At 39.5% G+C, this 19,678-nt stretch overlaps 1 protein-coding gene across 1 annotated transcript in view; it reads left to right on the top strand.

Annotated features, from left to right (window-relative positions):
- LOC142104095 (T-cell surface glycoprotein CD8 beta chain-like) overlaps positions 1 to 19,678 on the top strand; it is a 48,576-nt gene that overhangs the window by 20,438 nt on the left and 8,460 nt on the right. The window contains 2 exon segments of the mRNA XM_075188579.1: positions 18,885 to 19,010; positions 19,013 to 19,234. Of these exon segments, the coding sequence (XP_075044680.1) occupies positions 18,885 to 19,010; positions 19,013 to 19,234 (348 nt within the window).

Raw genomic sequence — 19,678 nt, 5'->3', positions numbered from 1 at the left:
CCCCCCTTCCCCCTGCAGCCATTGTCACACTCCCCCTTCCCCCTGCAGCCATTGTCACACACCCCCCCTTCACCCTGCAGCATTGTCACACTCCCCCTTCCCCCTACAGCCATTGTCACACACCCCCCCTTCCCCCTGCAGCCATTGTCACACCCCCCTTCCCCCTGCAGCCATTGTCACACACCCCCCCTTCCCCCTGCAGCCATTGTCACACCCCCCCTTCCCCCTGCAGCCATTGTCACACCCCCCCTTCCCCCTGCAGCCATTGTCAATCACTTCCTCCGTGTATTTTTACTCATTCCCCTCCCTTGCAGTACCTGTCATTATCCCCGGACACACCAACTCACCTCAACAACCCCGCGAGCTCAAAAGACTGACGGCTCCTAGGCGGCTGCGTGACGTCATGACGTCACATCGCGCAGCCGCGCGGAAGTTAAAAAAAAAAAAAAAGAAGAAAAAGCTGCGGGACATGAAGCGCAGGGACCGGACCGGCCCATACAGCCATCGGCCCTTCTGGCAAATGCCAGAAGTGCCAGATGGCCAGTCCGGCCCTGTATACAGTATATACAGTGGTAGAAGTGGGGGTGTATACAGTGGTATGTCATACCGTCACTTCTCCTACTGCCTTCATTGTAACACTATCACATTCCAGTCACTTACATTATATATACAGTATATACAGTGGTAGAAGTGGGGGTGTATACAGTGGTATGTCATACCGCCACTTCTCCTACTGCCTTCATTGTAACACTATCACATTCCAGTCACTTACATTATATATACAGTATATACAGTGGTGGAAGTGGGGTGTATACGGTGGTATGTCATACCGTCACTTCTCCTACTGCCTTCATTGTAACACTATCACATTCCAGTCACTTACATTATATATACAGTATATACAGTGGTAGAAGTGGGGGTGTATACGGTGGTATGTCATACCGCCACTTCTCCTACTGCCTTCATTGTAACACTATCACATTCCAGTCACTTACATTATATATACAGTATATACAGTGGTAGAAGTGAGGTGTATACGGTGGTATGTCATACCGCCACTTCTCCTACTGCCTTCATTGCAACACTATCACATTCCAGTCACTTACATTATACATACAGTATATACAGTGGTAGAAGTGGGGTGTATACGGTGGTATGTCATACCGCCACTTCTCCTACTGCCTTCATTGTAACACTATCACATTCCAGTCACTTACATTATACATACAGTATATACAGTGGTAGAAGTGGGGTGTATATGGTGGTATGTCATACCGCCACTTCTCCTACTGCCTTCATTGTAACACTATCACATTCCAGTCACTTACATTATACATACAGTATATACAGTGGTAGAAGTGAGGTGTATACGGTGGTATGTCATACCGTCACTTCTCCTACTGCCTTCATTGTAACACTATCACATTCCAATCACTTACATTATATATACAGTATATACAGTGGTAGAAGTGAGGTGTATACAGTGGTATGTCATACCGCCACTTCTCCTACTGCCTTCATTGTAACACTATCACATTCCAATCACTTACATTATACATACAGTATATACAGTGGTAGAAGTGGGGTGTATACGGTGGTATGCCATACCGTCACTTCTCCTACTGCCTTCATTGTAACACTATCACATTCCAATCACTTACATTATATATACAGTATATACAGTGGTAGAAGTGAGGTGTATACAGTGGTATGTCATACCGCCACTTCTCCTACTGCCTTCATTGTAACACTATCACATTCCAATCACTTACATTATACATACAGTATATACAGTGGTAGAAGTGGGGTGTATACGGTGGTATGTCATACCGCCACTTCTCCTACTGCCTTCATTGTAACACTATCACATTCCAGTCACTTACATTATATATACAGTATATACAGTGGTAGAAGTGGGGTGTATACGGTGGTATGTCATACCGCCACTTCTCCTACTGCCTTCATTGTAACACTATCACATTCCAGTCACTTACATTATATATACAGTATATACAGTGGTAGAAGTGGGGTGTATACAGTGGTATGTCATACCGCCACTTCTCCTACTGCCTTCATTGTAACACTATCACATTCCAGTCACTTACATTATATATACAGTATATACAGTGGTAGAAGTGGGGTGTATACGGAGGTATGTCATACCGTCACTTCTCCTACTGCCTTCATTGTAACACTATCACATTCCAGTCACTTACATTATATATACAGTATATACAGTGGTAGAAGTGGGGTGTATACGGTGGTATGTCATACCGCCACTTCTCCTACTACCTTCATTGTAACACTATCACATTCCAGTCACTTACATTATATATACACTAAATATAGTGGTAGAAGTGGGGTGTATACAGTGGTATGTCATACCGCCACTTCTCCTACTGCCTTCATTGTAACACTATCACATTCCAGTCGCTTACATTATATATACAGTATATACAGTGGCAGAAGTGGGGGTGTATACGGTGGTATGTCATACCGCCACTTCTCCTACTGCCTTCATTGTAACACTATCACATTCCAGTCACTTACATTATATATACAGTATATACAGTGGTAGAAGTGGGGTGTATACGGTGGTATGTCATACCGTCACTTCTCATACTGCCTTCATTGTAACACTATCACATTTCAGTCACTTACATTATATATACAGTATATACAGTGGTAGAAGTGGGGGTGTATACGGTGGTATGTCATACCGCCACTTCTCCTACTGCCTTCATTGTAACACTATCACATTCCAGTCACTTACATTATATATACAGTATATACAGTGGTAAAAAAGTGGGGTGTATACGGTGGTATGTCATACCGTCACTTCTCATACTGCCTTCATTGTAACACTATCCCATTCCAGTCACTTACATTATATATACAGTATATACAGTGGTAGAAGTGGGGTGTATACGGTGGTATGTCATACCGCCACTTCTCCTACTGCCTTCATTGTAACACTATCACATTCCAATCACTTACATTATACATACAGTATATACAGTGGTAGAAGTGGGGGTGTATACGGTGGTATGTCATACCGCCACTTCTCCTACTGCCTTCATTGTAACACTATCACATTCCAGTCACTTACATTATACATACAGTATATACAGTGGTAGAAGTGGGGTGTATACGGTGGTATGTCATACCGCCACTTCTCCTACTGCCTTCATTGTAACACTATCACATTCCAGTCACTTACATTATATATACAGTATATACAGTGGTAGAAGTGGGGTGTATACGGTGGTATGTCATACCGCCACTTCTCCTACTGCCTTCATTGTAACACGATCACATTCCAGTCACTTACATTATATATACAGTATATACAGTGGTAGAAGTGGGGTGTATACAGTGGTATGTCATACCGCCACTTCTCCTACTGCCTTCATTGTAACACTATCACATTCCAGTCGCTTACATTATATATACAGTATATACAGTGGTAGAAGTGGGGTGTATACAGTGGTATGTCATACCGCCACTTCTCCTACTGCCTTCATTGTAACACTATCACATTCCAGTCACTTACATTATATATACAGTATATACAGTGGTAGAAGTGGGGTGTATACGGTGGTATGTCATACCGCCACTTCTCCTACTGCCTTCATTGTAACACGATCACATTCCAGTCACTTACATTATATATACAGTATATACAGTGGTAGAAGTGGGGTGTATACAGTGGTATGTCATACCGCCACTTCTCCTACTGCCTTCATTGTAACACTATCACATTCCAGTCGCTTACATTATATATACAGTATATACAGTGGTAGAAGTGGGGGTGTATACGGTGGTATGTCATACCGCCACTTCTCCTACTGCCTTCATTGTAACACTATCACATTCCAGTCACTTACATTATATATACAGTATATACAGTGGTAGAAGTGGGGTGTATACGGTGGTATGTCATACCGTCACTTCTCATACTGCCTTCATTGTAACACTATCACATTCCAGTCACTTACATTATATATACAGTATATACAGTGGTAGAAGTGGGGTGTATACGGTGGTATGTCATACCGCCACTTCTCCTACTGCCTTCATTGTAACACGATCACATTCCAGTCACTTACATTATATATACAGTATATACAGTGGTAGAAGTGGGGTGTATACAGTGGTATGTCATACCGCCACTTCTCCTACTGCCTTCATTGTAACAGGATCACATTCCAGTCGCTTACATTATATATACAGTATATACAGTGGTAGAAGTGGGGGTGTATACGGTGGTATGTCATACCGCCACTTCTCCTACTGCCTTCATTGTAACACTATCACATTCCAGTCACTTACATTATATATACAGTATATACAGTGGTAGAAGTGGGGGTGTATATGGTGGTATGTCATACCACCACTTCTCCTACTGCCTTCATTGTAACTAGAGATGGGCGGGTCCGGTTCTCCGAGAACCGAACCCACCCGAACTTTGGGTATCCGAGTACCGAGCTGAGCAGCTCGGTACTCTCCCGCCCGTTCCGAATCCAAATCGAGGCCGAACGTCATTGTGACATCGTCGGATCTCGGGGCTCGGTTCTCGCGATACTTCAACTTTATAAATACACGCCTCCACAGCAATCCATCGCCATTTGACAGAGGGAGAGAGCAGGGTGTAGTCATAGGCTAATAAGAGCAGGGACAGAGAATACAATATTGTTCTTGCAATTGCTCTAACCAAAATCGCTAGTGCAGAGAGGAGGATAGAGGTTTATTATTTTTTCTTCATATTTGGCACTCCCCAGCGCTTTTGGGGTGTCCCCCATAATTGTGCATAAATATTTCTGGCTGTCAAAAGTCATATCTGTCAGCAGTATCTACTAAATAATTTTTAGCACTCCTCAGTGCTTTTGGGGTGTCCTCCCTAATTGTGCATTAATATTTCTGGCTGTCAAAAGTCATTTCTGTCAGCAGTATCTACTAAATAATTTTTAGCACACCTCAGTGCTTTTGGGGTGTCCTCCCTAATTGTGCATTAATATTTCTGGCTGTCAAAAGTCATATCTGTCAGCAGTATCTACTAAATAATTTTTAGCACTCCTCAGTGCTTTTGGGGTGTCCTCCCTAATTGTGCATTAATATTTCTGGCTGTCAAAAGTCATATCTGTCAGCAGTATCTACCAAATAAATTTTAGCACTCCTCAGTGCTTTTGGGGTGTCCTCCCTAATTGTGCATTAATATTTCTGGCTGTCAAAAGTCATATCTGTCAGCAGTATCTACCAAATAATTTTTAGCACTCCTCAGTGCTTTTGGGGTGTCCTCCCTAATTGTGCATTAATATTTCTGGCTGTCAAAAGTCATAACTGTCAGCAGTATCTACTAAATAATTTTTAGCACTCCTCAGTGCTTTTGGGGTGTCCTCCCTAATTGTGCTTTAATATTTCTGGCTGTCAAAAGTCATAACTGTCAGCAGTATCTACTAAATAATTTTTAGCACTCCTCAGTGCTTTTGGGGTGTCCTCCCTAATTGTGCATTAATATTTCTGGCTGTCAAAAGTCATAACTGTCAGCAGTATCTACTAAATAATTGTTAGCACTCCTCAGTGCTTTTGGGGTGTCCTCCCTAATTGTGCATTAATATTTCTGGCTGTCAAAAGTCATAACTGTCAGCAGTATCTACTAAATAATTTTTAGCACTCCTCAGTGCTTTTGGGGTGTCCTCCCTAATTGTGCATTAATATTTCTGGCTGTCAAAAGTCATAACTGTCAGCAGTATCTACTAAATAATTTTTAGCACTCCTCAGTGCTTTTGGGGTGTCCTCCCTAATTGTGCATTAATATTTCTGGCTGTCAAAAGTCATATCTGTCAGCAGTATCTACTAAATAATTTTTAGCACTCCCCAGTGGTTTGCGCTCAGAATGGATTCAAAGCAGTCCGCATATGATCTGAATGAGCAACCAGGTTCTGTCACCAGTCCTGATGTTAGTGTTACCAGTACGTCATCTGGCCAAGGCGATGTCAAACAACAGAGTGTTTTTAAATTAGTGCAAAAAACAAAAACCCCAAAAAAATTTACTGTATTGAAGCGAAAAAGAAGTGTAACTGAGCAAAAGTTAAGTGACGATAAAAAAAAAATTGCAAGCATGCCATTCTACACACGCAGTGGCAAAGAGAGAATGAGGCCTTCACCTTTGGCTATTAGTGGCAGATCCCAAAAAGTTACCCAGCCTACAATTGGTGCACAACTACTGTTACGCGTCAAAGCCGAGCTGCAAGATAACAGTGAGGCATTACAGGAGAATATTTGCTCTGATTCACAAATGACAACAATCCCTGTGGAGAGTCCATCCAACAGTGGGATGTCTAATCGTGAGCATTCTGCTGATGTGTGCCTTAATAGCCCGAGTGTAGCCGGTGATACCCAAATTGAGGATGCCACTTTGGAATTAGAAGAGGATGAGGGGGAGATTTGTGTAGGCGACGAGGGCGCTAATGATGATGTTGATGATTATGATGCAGACAGATACCAAATTGCCTTTCTCAATTTCTATTTATATTCTAGATTATATAACGGCTGAATAGTTTTCTATTTTACTCCTAGTGGAGAGAGGATCTGATGCAGACAGATACCAAACTGCCTTTGTCCATTTCAATTTATATTGTACAGTATATAACGGCTGAATTTATTAGTATTTTATACAAGTGGAGGGGGGCCTAGAGAGACAGAAACCAAACTGGCTTTCTCCATGTCAATTAATATTGTACAGTCTATAATGGCTGAATTTTTTGTTTTTTTAAAAAAGTGGAGGGGGCCTATAGAGACAGAAAGCAAACTGTCTTTTTCCATTTCTTTACATATTTAACTATAAGTGTAGGGTGTAATATAGATTCAAAGACGATGGCTGCATTGCCAATATGCATAGATGGAGAGGAAGACAATCTGTTTTGTGTGTAGAATAAATGAAGGCCTACCAACGAAGAATTAAACAGTTTTTTTGGATGATTTATTACCTCAACAATTAGATTACTTATCTCTAAAACAGTTGGAGCACTAAATTGGGTTATTTTAGGCACAAAAACATGTATTTTCCAACAAAATAGCAAAACAAAACCAAACAAAACCAAAACCAAAACCAAAACACGCAATGGCGGTTTTGCAAAACCAAAACCAAAACCAAAACACGACGGTAATCCAGATCCAAAACTGAATCCAAAACCAAAACACGGGGGTCAGTGACCATCTCTAATTGTAACACTATCACATTCCAGTCACTTACATTATATATACAGTACATACAGTGGTAGAAGTGGGGGTGTATACGGTGGTATGTCATACCGTCACTTCTCCTACTGCCTTCATTGTAACACTATCACATTCCAGTCACTTACATTATATATACAGTATATACAGTGGTAGAAGTGGGGTGTATACGGTGGTATGTCATACCGTCACTTCTCCTACTGCCTTCATTGTAACACGATCACATTCCAGTCACTTACATTATATATACAGTATATACAGTGGTAGAAGTAGGGGTGTATACGGTGGTATGTCATACCGTCACTTCTCCTACTGCCTTCATTGTAACACTATCACATTCCAGTCACATACATTATATATACAGTATATACAGTGGTAGAAGTGGGGTGTATACAGTGGTATGTCATACCGTCACTTCTCCTACTGCCTTCATTGTAACACTATCACATTCCAGTCACTTACATTATACATACAGTATATACAGTGGTAGAAGTGGGGTGTATATGGTGGTATGTCATACCGTCACTTCTCCTACTGCCTTCATTGTAACACTATCACATTCCAGTCACTTACATTATATATACAGTATATACAGTGGTAGAAGTGGGGGTGTATACGGGGGTATGTCATACCGTCACTTCTCCTACTGCCGTCATTGTAACACTATCACATTCCAGTCACTTACATTATATACACAGTACATACAGTGGTAGAAGTGGGGTGTATATGGTGGTATGTCATACCGCCACTTCTCCTACTGCCTTCATTGTAACACTATCACATTCCAGTCACTTACATTATATATATATATATACAGTATATACAGTGGTAGAAGTGGGGGTGTATACAGTGGTATGTCATACCGCCACTTCTCCTACTGCCTTCATTGTAACACTATCACATTCCAGTCACTTACATTATATATACAGTATATACAGTGGTAGAAGTGGGGTGTATACTGTGGTATGTCATACCGCCACTTCTCCTACTGCCTTTATTGTAACACTATCACATTCCAGTCACTTACATTATATATACAGTATATACAGTGGTAGAAGTGGGGTGTATACTGTGGTATGTCATACCGCCACTTCTCCTACTGCCTTTATTGTAACACTATCACATTCCAGTCACTTACATTATATATACAGTATATACAGTGGTAGAAGTGGGGGTGTATACGGTGGTATGTCATACCGTCACTTCTCCTACTGCCTTTATTGTAACACTATCACATTCCAGTCACTTACATTATATATACAGTATATACAGTGGTAGAAGTGGGGTGTATACTGTGGTATGTCATACCGCCACTTCTCCTACTGCCTTTATTGTAACACTATCACATTCCAGTCACTTACATTATATATACAGTATATACAGTGGTAGAAGTGGAGGTGTATACAGTGGTATGTCATACCGCCACTTCTCCTACTGCCTTCATTGTAACACTATCACATTCCTGTCACTTACATTATATATATAGTATATACAGTGGTAGAAGTGGGGTATATACAGAGGTATGTCATACCGTCACTTCTCCTACTGCCTTCATTGTAACACTATCCCATTCCAGTCACTTACATTATATATACAGTATATACAGTGGTAGAAGTGGGGTGTATACGGTGGTATGTCATACCGCCACTTCTCCTACTGCCTTCATTGTAACACTATCACATTCCAGTCACTTACATTATATATACAGTATATACAGTGGTAGAAGTGGGGGTGTATACGGTGCAGAGCCGTAACTTAGAATTCTAGCGCCCGGGGCGAGAAAGACAAATGCCGCCCCCCTAGCACTCAATTTTAACCAAATGAACCTAAAATATTCCTAAATTGCGCCCCCCTTCAGCGTTGCGCCCTGGGCAATCGCCCCTGTCGCACAGCCCTAGTTACGGCCCTGATACGGTGGTATGTCATACCGCCACTTCTCCTACTGCCTTCATTGTAACACTATCACATTCCAGTCACTTACATTATATATACAGTATATACAGTGGTAGAAGTGGGGGTGTATACGGTAGTATGTCATACCGTCACTTCTCCTACTGCCTTCATTGTAACACTATCACATTCCAGTCACTTACATTATATATACACAGTATATACAGTGGTAGAAGTGGGGGTGTATACGGTGGTATGTCATACCGCCACTTCTCCTACTGCCTTCATTGTAACACTATCACATTCCAGTCACTTACATTATATATACAGTATATACAGTGGTAGAAGTGGGGTGTATACGGTGGTATGTCATACCGTCACTTCTCCTACTGCCTTCATTGTAACACTATCACATTCCAGTCACTTACATTATATATACAGTATATACAGTGGTAGAAGTGGGGTGTATACGGTGGTATGTCATACCGCTACTTCTCCTACTGCCTTCATTGTAACACTATCACATTCCAGTCACTTACATTATATATACAGTATATACAGTGGTAGAAGTGGGGGTGTATACGGTGGTATGTCATACCGTCACTTCTCCTACTGCCTTCATTGTAACACTATCACATTCCAGTCACTTACATTATATATACAGTATATACAGTGGTAGAAGTGGGGGTGTATATGGTGGTATGTCATACCGTCACTTCTCCTACTGCCTTCATTGTAACACTATCACATTCCAGTCACTTACATTATATATACAGTATATACAGTGGTAGAAGTGGGGGTGTATACGGTGGTATGTCATACCGTCACTTCTCTTACTGCCTTCATTGTAACACTATCACATTCCAGTCACTTACATTATATATACAGTATATACAGTGGTAGAAGTGGGGGTGTATACGGTGGTATGTCATACCGTCACTTCTCCTACTGCCTTCATTGTAACACTATCACATTCCAGTCACTTACATTATATATACAGTATATACAGTGGTAGAAGTGGGGGTGTATACGGTGGTATGTCATACCGTCACTTCTCCTACTGCCTTCATTGTAACACTATCACATTCCAGTCACTTACATTATATATACAGTATATACAGTGGTAGAAGTGGGGGTGTATACGGTGGTATGTCATACCGCCACTTCTCCTACTGCCTTCATTGTAACACTATCACATTCCAGTCACTTACATTATATATACAGTATATACAGTGGTAGAAGTGGGGGTGTATACAGTGGTATGTCATACCGTCACTTCTCTTACTGCCTTCATTGTAACACTATCACATTCCAGTCACTTACATTATATATACAGTATATACAGTGTAAGAAGTGGGGGTGTATACGGTGGTATGTCATACCGCCACTTCTCCTACTGCCTTCATTGTAACACTATCACATTCCAGTCACTTACATTATATATACAGTATATACAGTGGTAGAAGTGGGGGTGTATACGGGGGTATGTCATATCGCTACTTCTCCTACTGCCTTCATTGTAACACTATCACATTCCAGTCACTTACATTATATATACAGTATATACAGTGGTAGAAGTGGGGGTGTATATGGTGGTATGTCATACCGCCACTTCTCATACTGCCTTTATTGTAACACTATAACATTCCAGTCACTTACATTATATATACAGTATATACAGTGGTAGAAGTGGGGTGTATACAGTGGTATGTCATACCGCCACTTCTCCTACTGCCTTCATTGTAACACTATCACATTCCAGTCACTTACATTATATATACAGTATATACAGTGGTAGAAGTGGGGGTGTATACGGTGGTATGTCATACCGTCACTTCTCCTACTGCCTTCATTGTAACACTATCACATTCCAGTCACTTACATTATATATACAGTATATACAGTGGTAGAAGTGGGGGTGTATACGGTGGTATGTCATACCGTCACTTCTCCTACTGCCTTCATTGTAACACTATCACATTCCAGTCACTTACATTATATATACAGTATATACAGTGGTAGAAGTGGGGGTGTATACGGTGGTATGTCATACCGCCACTTCTCCTACTGCCTTCATTGTAACACTATCACATTCCAGTCACTTACATTATATATACAGTATATACAGTGGTAGAAGTGGGGGTGTATACAGTGGTATGTCATACCGTCACTTCTCTTACTGCCTTCATTGTAACACTATCACATTCCAGTCACTTACATTATATATACAGTATATACAGTGGTAGAAGTGGGGGTGTATACGGTGGTATGTCATACCGCCACTTCTCCTACTGCCTTCATTGTAACACTATCACATTCCAGTCACTTACATTATATATACAGTATATACAGTGGTAGAAGTGGGGGTGTATACGGGGGTATGTCATATCGCTACTTCTCCTACTGCCTTCATTGTAACACTATCACATTCCAGTCACTTACATTATATATACAGTATATACAGTGGTAGAAGTGGGGGTGTATATGGTGGTATGTCATACCGCCACTTCTCCTACTGCCTTCATTGTAACACTATCACATTCCAGTCACTTACATTATATATACAGTATATACAGTGGTAGAAGTGGGGTGTATACGGTGGTATGTCATACCGTCACTTCTCCTACTGCCTTCATTGTAACACTATCACATTCCAGTCACTTACATTATATATACAGTATATACAGTGGTAGAAGTGGGGTGTATACAGTGGTATGTCATACCGCCACTTCTCCTACTGCCTTCATTGTAACACTATCACATTCCAGTCACTTACATTATATATACAGTATATACAGTGGTAGAAGTGGGGTGTATACGGTGGTATGTCATACCGCCACTTCTCCTACTGCCTTCATTGTAACACTATCACATTCCAGTCACTTACATTATATATACAGTATATACAGTGGTAGAAGTGGGGTGTATACAGTGGTATGTCATACCGCCACTTCTCCTACTGCCTTCATTGTAACACTATCACATTCCAGTCACTTACATTATATATACAGTATATACAGTGGTAGAAGTGGGGGTGTATATGGTGGTATGTCATACCGTCACTTCTCCTACTGCCTTCATTGTAACACTATCACATTCCAGTCACTTACATTATATATACAGTATATACAGTGGTAGAAGTGGGGTGTATACGGTGGTATGTCATACCGTCACTTCTCTTACTGCCTTCATTGTAACACTATCACATTCCAGTCACTTACATTATATATACAGTATATACAGTGGTAGAAGTGGGGTGTATACGGTGGTATGTCATACCGCCACTTCTCCTACTGCCGTCATTGTAACACTATCACATTCCAGTCACTTACATTATATATACAGTATATACAGTGGTAGAAGTGGGGTGTATACAGTGGTATGTCATACCGCCACTTCTCCTACTGCCTTCATTGTAACACTATCACATTCTAGTCACTTACATTATATATACAGTATATACAGTGGTAGAAGTGGGGTGTATACGGTGGTATGTCATACCGTCACTTCTCCTACTGCCTTCATTGTAACACTATCACATTCCAGTCACTTACATTATATATACAGTATATACAGTGGTAGAAGTGGGGTGTATACGGTGGTATGTCATACTGTCACTTCTCCTACTGCCTTCATTGTAACACTATCACATTCCAGTCACTTACATTATATATACAGTATATACAGTGGTAGAAGTGGGGTGTATACAGTGGTATGTCATACCGTCACTTCTCCTACTGCCTTCATTGTAACACTATCACATTCCAGTCACTTACATTATATATACAGTATATACAGTGGTAGAAGTGGGGTGTATACGGTGGTATGTCATACCGTCACTTCTCCTACTGCCTTCATTGTAACACTATCACATTCCAGTCACTTACATTATATATATACAGTATATACAGTGGTAGAAGTAGGGGTGTATACAGTGGTATGTCATACCGTCACTTCTCCTACTGCCTTCATTGTAACACTATCACATTCCAGTCACTTACATTATATATACACAGTATATACAGCGGTAGAAGTGGGGTGTATACGGTGGTATGTCATACCGTCACTTCACCTACTGCCTTCATTGTAACACTATCACATTCCAGTCACTTACATTATATATACAGTATATACAGTGGTAGAAGTGGGGTGTATAAAGTGGTATGTCATACCGCCACTTCTCCTACTGCCTTCATTGTAACACTATCACATTCCAGTCACTTACATTATATATACAGTATATACAGTGGTAGAAGTGGGGTATATATGGTGGTATGTCATACCGCCACTTCTCCTACTGCCTTCATTGTAACACTATCACATTCCAGTCACTTACATTATATATACAGTATATACAGTGGTAGAAGTGAGGTGTATACGGTGGTATGTCATACCGCCACTTCTCCTACTGCCTTCATTGTAACACTATCACATTCCAGTCACTTACATTATATATACAGTATATACAGTGGTAGAAGTGGGGTGTATATGGTGGTATGTCATACCGCCACTTCTCCTACTGCCTTCATTGTAACACTATCACATTCCAGTCACTTACATTATATATACAGTATATACAGTGGTAGAAGTGGGGTGTATACGGTGGTATGTCATACCGCCACTTCTCCTACTGCCTTCATTGTAACACTATCACATTCCAGTCACTTACATTATATATACAGTATATACAGTGGTAGAAGTGGGGTGTATATGGTGGTATGTCATACCGCCACTTCTCCTACTGCCTTCATTGTAACACTATCACATTCCAGTCACTTACATTATATATACAGTATATACAGTGGTAGAAGTGGGGTGTATACGGTGGTATGTCATACCGTCACTTCTCCTACTGCCTTCATTGTAACACTATCACATTCCTGTCACTTACATTATATATACAGTATATACAGTGGTAGAAGTGGGGGTGTATACAGTGGTATGTCATACCGCCACTTCTCCTACTGCCTTCATTGTAACACTATCACATTCCAGTCACTTACATTATATATACAGTATATACAGTGGTAGAAGTGGGGTGTATACGGTGGTATGTCATACCGCCACTTCTCCTACTGCCTTCATTGTAACACTATCACATTCCAGTCACTTACATTATATATACAGTATATACAGTGGTAGAAGTGGGGTGTATACGGTGGTATGTCATACCGCCACTTCTCCTACTGCCTTCATTGTAACACTATCACATTCCAGTCACTTACATTATATATACACAGTATATACAGTGGTAGAAGTGGGGGTGTATACGGTGGTATGTCATACCGCCACTTCTCCTACTGCCTTCATTGTAACACTATCACATTCCAGTCACTTACATTATATATACAGTATATACAGTGGTAGAAGTGAGGTGTATACGGTGGTATGTCATACCGCCACTTCTCCTACTGCCTTCATTGTAACACTATCACATTCCAGTCACTTACATTATATATACAGTATATACAGTGGTAGAAGTGGGGTGTATATGGTGGTATGTCATACCGCCACTTCTCCTACTGCCTTCATTGTAACACTATCACATTCCAGTCACTTACATTATATATACAGTATATACAGTGGTAGAAGTGGGGTGTATATGGTGGTATGTCATACCGCCACTTCTCCTACTGCCTTCATTGTAACACTATCACATTCCAGTCACTTACATTATATATACAGTATATACAGTGGTAGAAGTGGGGTGTATACGGTGGTATGTCATACCGCCACTTCTCCTACTGCCTTCATTGTAACACTATCACATTCCAGTCACTTACATTATATATACAGTATATACAGTGGTAGAAGTGGGGTGTATACGGTGGTATGTCATACCGTCACTTCTCCTACTGCCTTCATTGTAACACTATCACATTCCAGTCACTTACATTATATATACAGTATATACAGTGGTAGAAGTGGGGTGTATACAGTGGTATGTCATACCGCCACTTCTCCTACTGCCTTCATTGTAACACTATCACATTCCAGTCACTTACATTATATATACAGTATATACAGTGGTAGAAGTGGGGGTGTATATGGTGGTATGTCATACCGTCACTTCTCCTACTGCCTTCATTGTAACACTATCACATTCCAGTCATTTACATTATATATACAGTATATACAGTGGTAGAAGTGGGGTGTATACGGTGGTATGTCATACCGTCACTTCTCTTACTGCCTTCATTGTAACACTATCACATTCCAGTCACTTACATTATATATACAGTATATACAGTGGTAGAAGTGGGGTGTATACGGTGGTATGTCATACCTCCACTTCTCCTACTGCTTTCATTGTAACACTATCACATTCCAGTCACTTACATTATATATACAGTATATACAGTGGTAGAAGTGGGGGTGTATATGGTGGTATGTCATACCGCCACTTCTCCTACTGCCTTCATTGTAACACTATCACATTCTAGTCACTTACATTATATATACAGTATATACAGTGGTAGAAGTGGGGTGTATACGGTGGTATGTCATACCGTCACTTCTCCTACTGCCTTCATTGTAACACTATCACATTCCAGTCACTTACATTATATATACAGTATATACAGTGGTAGAAGTGGGGTGTATATGGTGGTATGTCATACCTCCACTTCTCCTACTGCCTTCATTGTAACACTATCACATTCCAGTCACTTACATTATATATACAGTATATACAGTGGTAGAAGTGGGGGTGTATACGGTGGTATGTCATACCGCCACTTCTCCTACTGCCTTCATTGTAACACTATCACATTCCAGTCACTTACATTATATATACAGTATATACAGTGGTAGAAGTGAGGTGTATACGGTGATATGTCATACCGCCACTTCTCCTACTGCCTTCATTGTAACACTATCACATTCCAGTCACTTACATTATATATACAGTATATACAGTGGTAGAAGTGGGGTGTATATGGTGGTATGTCATACCTCCACTTCTCCTACTGCCTTCATTGTAACACTATCACATTCCAGTCACTTACATTATATATACAGTATATACAGTGGTAGAAGTGAGGTGTATACGGTGATATGTCATACCGCCACTTCTCCTACTGCCTTCATTGTAACACTATCACATTCCAGTCACTTACATTATATATACAGTATATACAGTGGTAGAAGTGGGGTGTATATGGTGGTATGTCATACCGTCACTTCTCCTACTGCCTTCATTGTAACACTATCACATTCCAGTCACTTACATTATATATACAGTATATACAGTGGTAGAAGTGGGGTGTATACGGTGGTATGTCATACCGTCACTTCTCCTACTGTCTTCATTGTAACACTATCACATTCCATTCTCATTACATTTTTCCTACCGTCGCTTTATAATTTCCACCATGACCACTGCCTGAACTCGTGTGAGTTTCCTCTGGGTGCTTCAGGTTTCCTCCCACAGTTCAAAAAACGTACTGGAAGGTTAATTGGCTTCTGATGAAATGAAACCTAATACATGTGTGTGTGTCCGTGTGGAAGGGAATATAGATTGTAAGCTCCACGGGGGCAGGGACTGATGTGAATAATTAAATATTCAGTGTAAAGCACTTTGTAATGTGTAGGCGCTATATAAATAAGAGGTTAATAATAGGGATTATAGGTTTGTATAATGCTAATGATTTTCAGGCTTCTTATTCTTTCATGAATATGGTACTAAATGTAAATAATAAAATAATAAAATAAAATAAAAAAACTATTAAATTCTGCCCAGGAATGTTTGTCACAGAAAAAGTGTTTAATGTCCACCAAAGTTTCTCATACGTTGTCATTTATTAACTTCTCAGATTACTTTTTACACATTAAAGGACACAAAGGGTACATGGTAAAGAGGTATAATTATTACATTATAAGGAGATCACAGTACTTCATAAATATTTTTGGAGCTAACGGGGGATGTAGTACAATTTACAGACATGAGGCTACTTGGTAAACTTTATAGATGTGAAGTGATGTTTACTAAACATTTATAGACAAAATAGTTATTTGGTAAATTTAAGGAGATGCTTAGTAAACATTAATAGACATAATAGATACTTGAAAAATATAGGGAGATACTTTGTAAACATTTATAGACATAATATATAAATATAAGGAGATACTTAGTAAACATTTATAGACATAATTTAAGGAGACACTTAGTAAACATTTGTAGACATAATATATAAATATAAGGAGATACTTTGTAAACATTTATAGACATAATTTCAGGAGATACTTAGAAACATTTATAGACATAATTTAAGGAGATACTTAGTAAACATTTGTAGACATTATATATATATATATATAGAAGGAGATACTTTGTAAACATTTATATACATAATATATAAATATAAGGAGATACTTAGTAAACATTTATAAACATAATTTAAGGAGATACTTAGTAAACATTTGTAAACATAATATATATATATAGAAGGAGATACTTTGTAAACATTTATATACATAATATATAAATATAAGGAGATACTTAGTAAACATTTATAGACATAATTTAAGGAGATACTTAGTAAACATTTGTAAACATAATATATATATAGAAGGAGATACTTTGTAAACATTTATATACATAATATATAAATATAAGGAGATACTTTGTAAACATTTGTAGGCATAATATATAAATATAAGGAGACACTTTGTAAACATTTATAGACATAATATATAAATATAAATATAAACATGATTGACAAAATGGGTATTTGGTAAGTAAGGTTCCCCGTATGCTAACCCTGTGTATACCACCATCTTCAGGTATATTCTATGCAGAAAAGTGCATTGAGGTGAATTGCTCCCAAAAGGTGTCACCCTCCTCTCTTACCATATCACCAGTCCTAGCCTGTGTTGTAGGCAGGAGTCATAAAGTGGAAACACTATTCCTGACATTAGAGATTAAGAGGTATATTTACTAAACTGCGGGTTTGAAAAAGTGGAGATGTTGCCTATAGCAACCAATCAGATTCTAGCTTTCATTTATTTAGTGCATTCTACAAAAGCTAGAATCTGATTGGTTGCTGTAGGCAACATCTCCACTTTTCAAACCCGCAGTTTAGTAAATATACCTCTAAGTATAGATTTAGTTGCATTTAAACCAGTGAAAACACATATCAAACACAAATACGTTTGACGTGTGACTGCCTTACTCATGTACGGGAAGTCATTGTAAGTCACTCCAATGCATTTATCTTGCATTAAATGCATTGAATAGAGCAAGCAGCGTTCGCGAAACCGAAACACTCCTGAATGTAAATAACATCATGAGTGGGTATGGGGTCATTGGAAACTATGATTTACGTTTTCACTTCACTTGTACTTCTGTTACATATACTAGTACAATGTGCATAATTGACACCAGTCTGTATGAAGCCATAAGGGGCACTTTATAAACATGTATAGACATAGGAGTGTAGAGAACAATACTTTGCTCTACAAATTCAGCCTACTATATAATAATTTATAGGAATACCTAATAAAGTGGCCACTAAGTGTATATTTTTGCTCAGTTGGGACTTTTAATATCTATGACAATAATTTACAGTAGAAGGAGCCTTATTCACCAGTTACTGTATCTTATGAACATTGAAGTGATGACATTAGAACTGACTGGTTATACATATATAATTTATAGCATTTCATACATATATTCACATCACTTGTGAATTATAGCAGTATAATCTCCAGTATATATGTTACACGCTACATATTCTTCTCTTTCTTTTTCTCAGAAATTCCTAAATTTGCTACAACATTAAGTCAGACACCAGTTTCTACAATTGAATTAGTTAACAATAATATAGAGATATCCTGTACCATAAAGGGGGAATCCATGGACAACCTGCGACTCTTCTGGTACAGGGAGACTTGGAGTTTAACGTAAGCGCTACAACCTCAATGGACAGATTTTCCTATGGCACAAACATCAGCCAGAGCCGCTTCTCAATAAGAAGAGTCAAGTTCCAGAATTATTTCACCTTGAAGATAATGAATCTGAAGTTCTCGGACATTGGGGTCTATTACTGCATGGCAGAGATGGCGTCAAAAGTCTCCTTTGGAGATGGGACGAGATTAAGTGTCGGTAAGTTGATAGCAATTGTTGGATAACGTGGTTATATAAGGATATATAAGCTGGACCTACACTGTTATTTGGGAATCCCTTTATCATGCCTGCTGGGGGACCAGATCTGTCCATCTGACTAACCATATGAATGGCCAAACTGCACAAACATTCGGTGATCATGTTGAGTGACTACTCATGCGGGTGGTCAAGTTGGACATATCTGGTCCCCCAGCAGTTAAGATAATTGGCAAGATACCCTCGGGCCTCATTAGTGGGATTCCCCAATAACCCTACACATGTATTAGCTGAATCCTTTTAATGGTTTTTAATCTTTCTTGACCATCAGAAGAAGCCCACACATCATAATATGCTCTACGTTGGCCAAGTTGGCTGATGAAATTTCCATGTGTGGCCAGGTGGTGGCAACAAAGTAACTGATAAGAAGAAGTTAAAGCAAGAAGC

Source organism: Mixophyes fleayi, chromosome 1 (genome assembly GCF_038048845.1).
Source record: "Mixophyes fleayi isolate aMixFle1 chromosome 1, aMixFle1.hap1, whole genome shotgun sequence".
NCBI lineage: Eukaryota > Metazoa > Chordata > Amphibia > Anura > Limnodynastidae > Mixophyes > Mixophyes fleayi.
The sequence above is the reverse complement of the archived record's forward strand: the minus strand, read 5'-3'. Positions and strand labels throughout refer to the sequence as shown.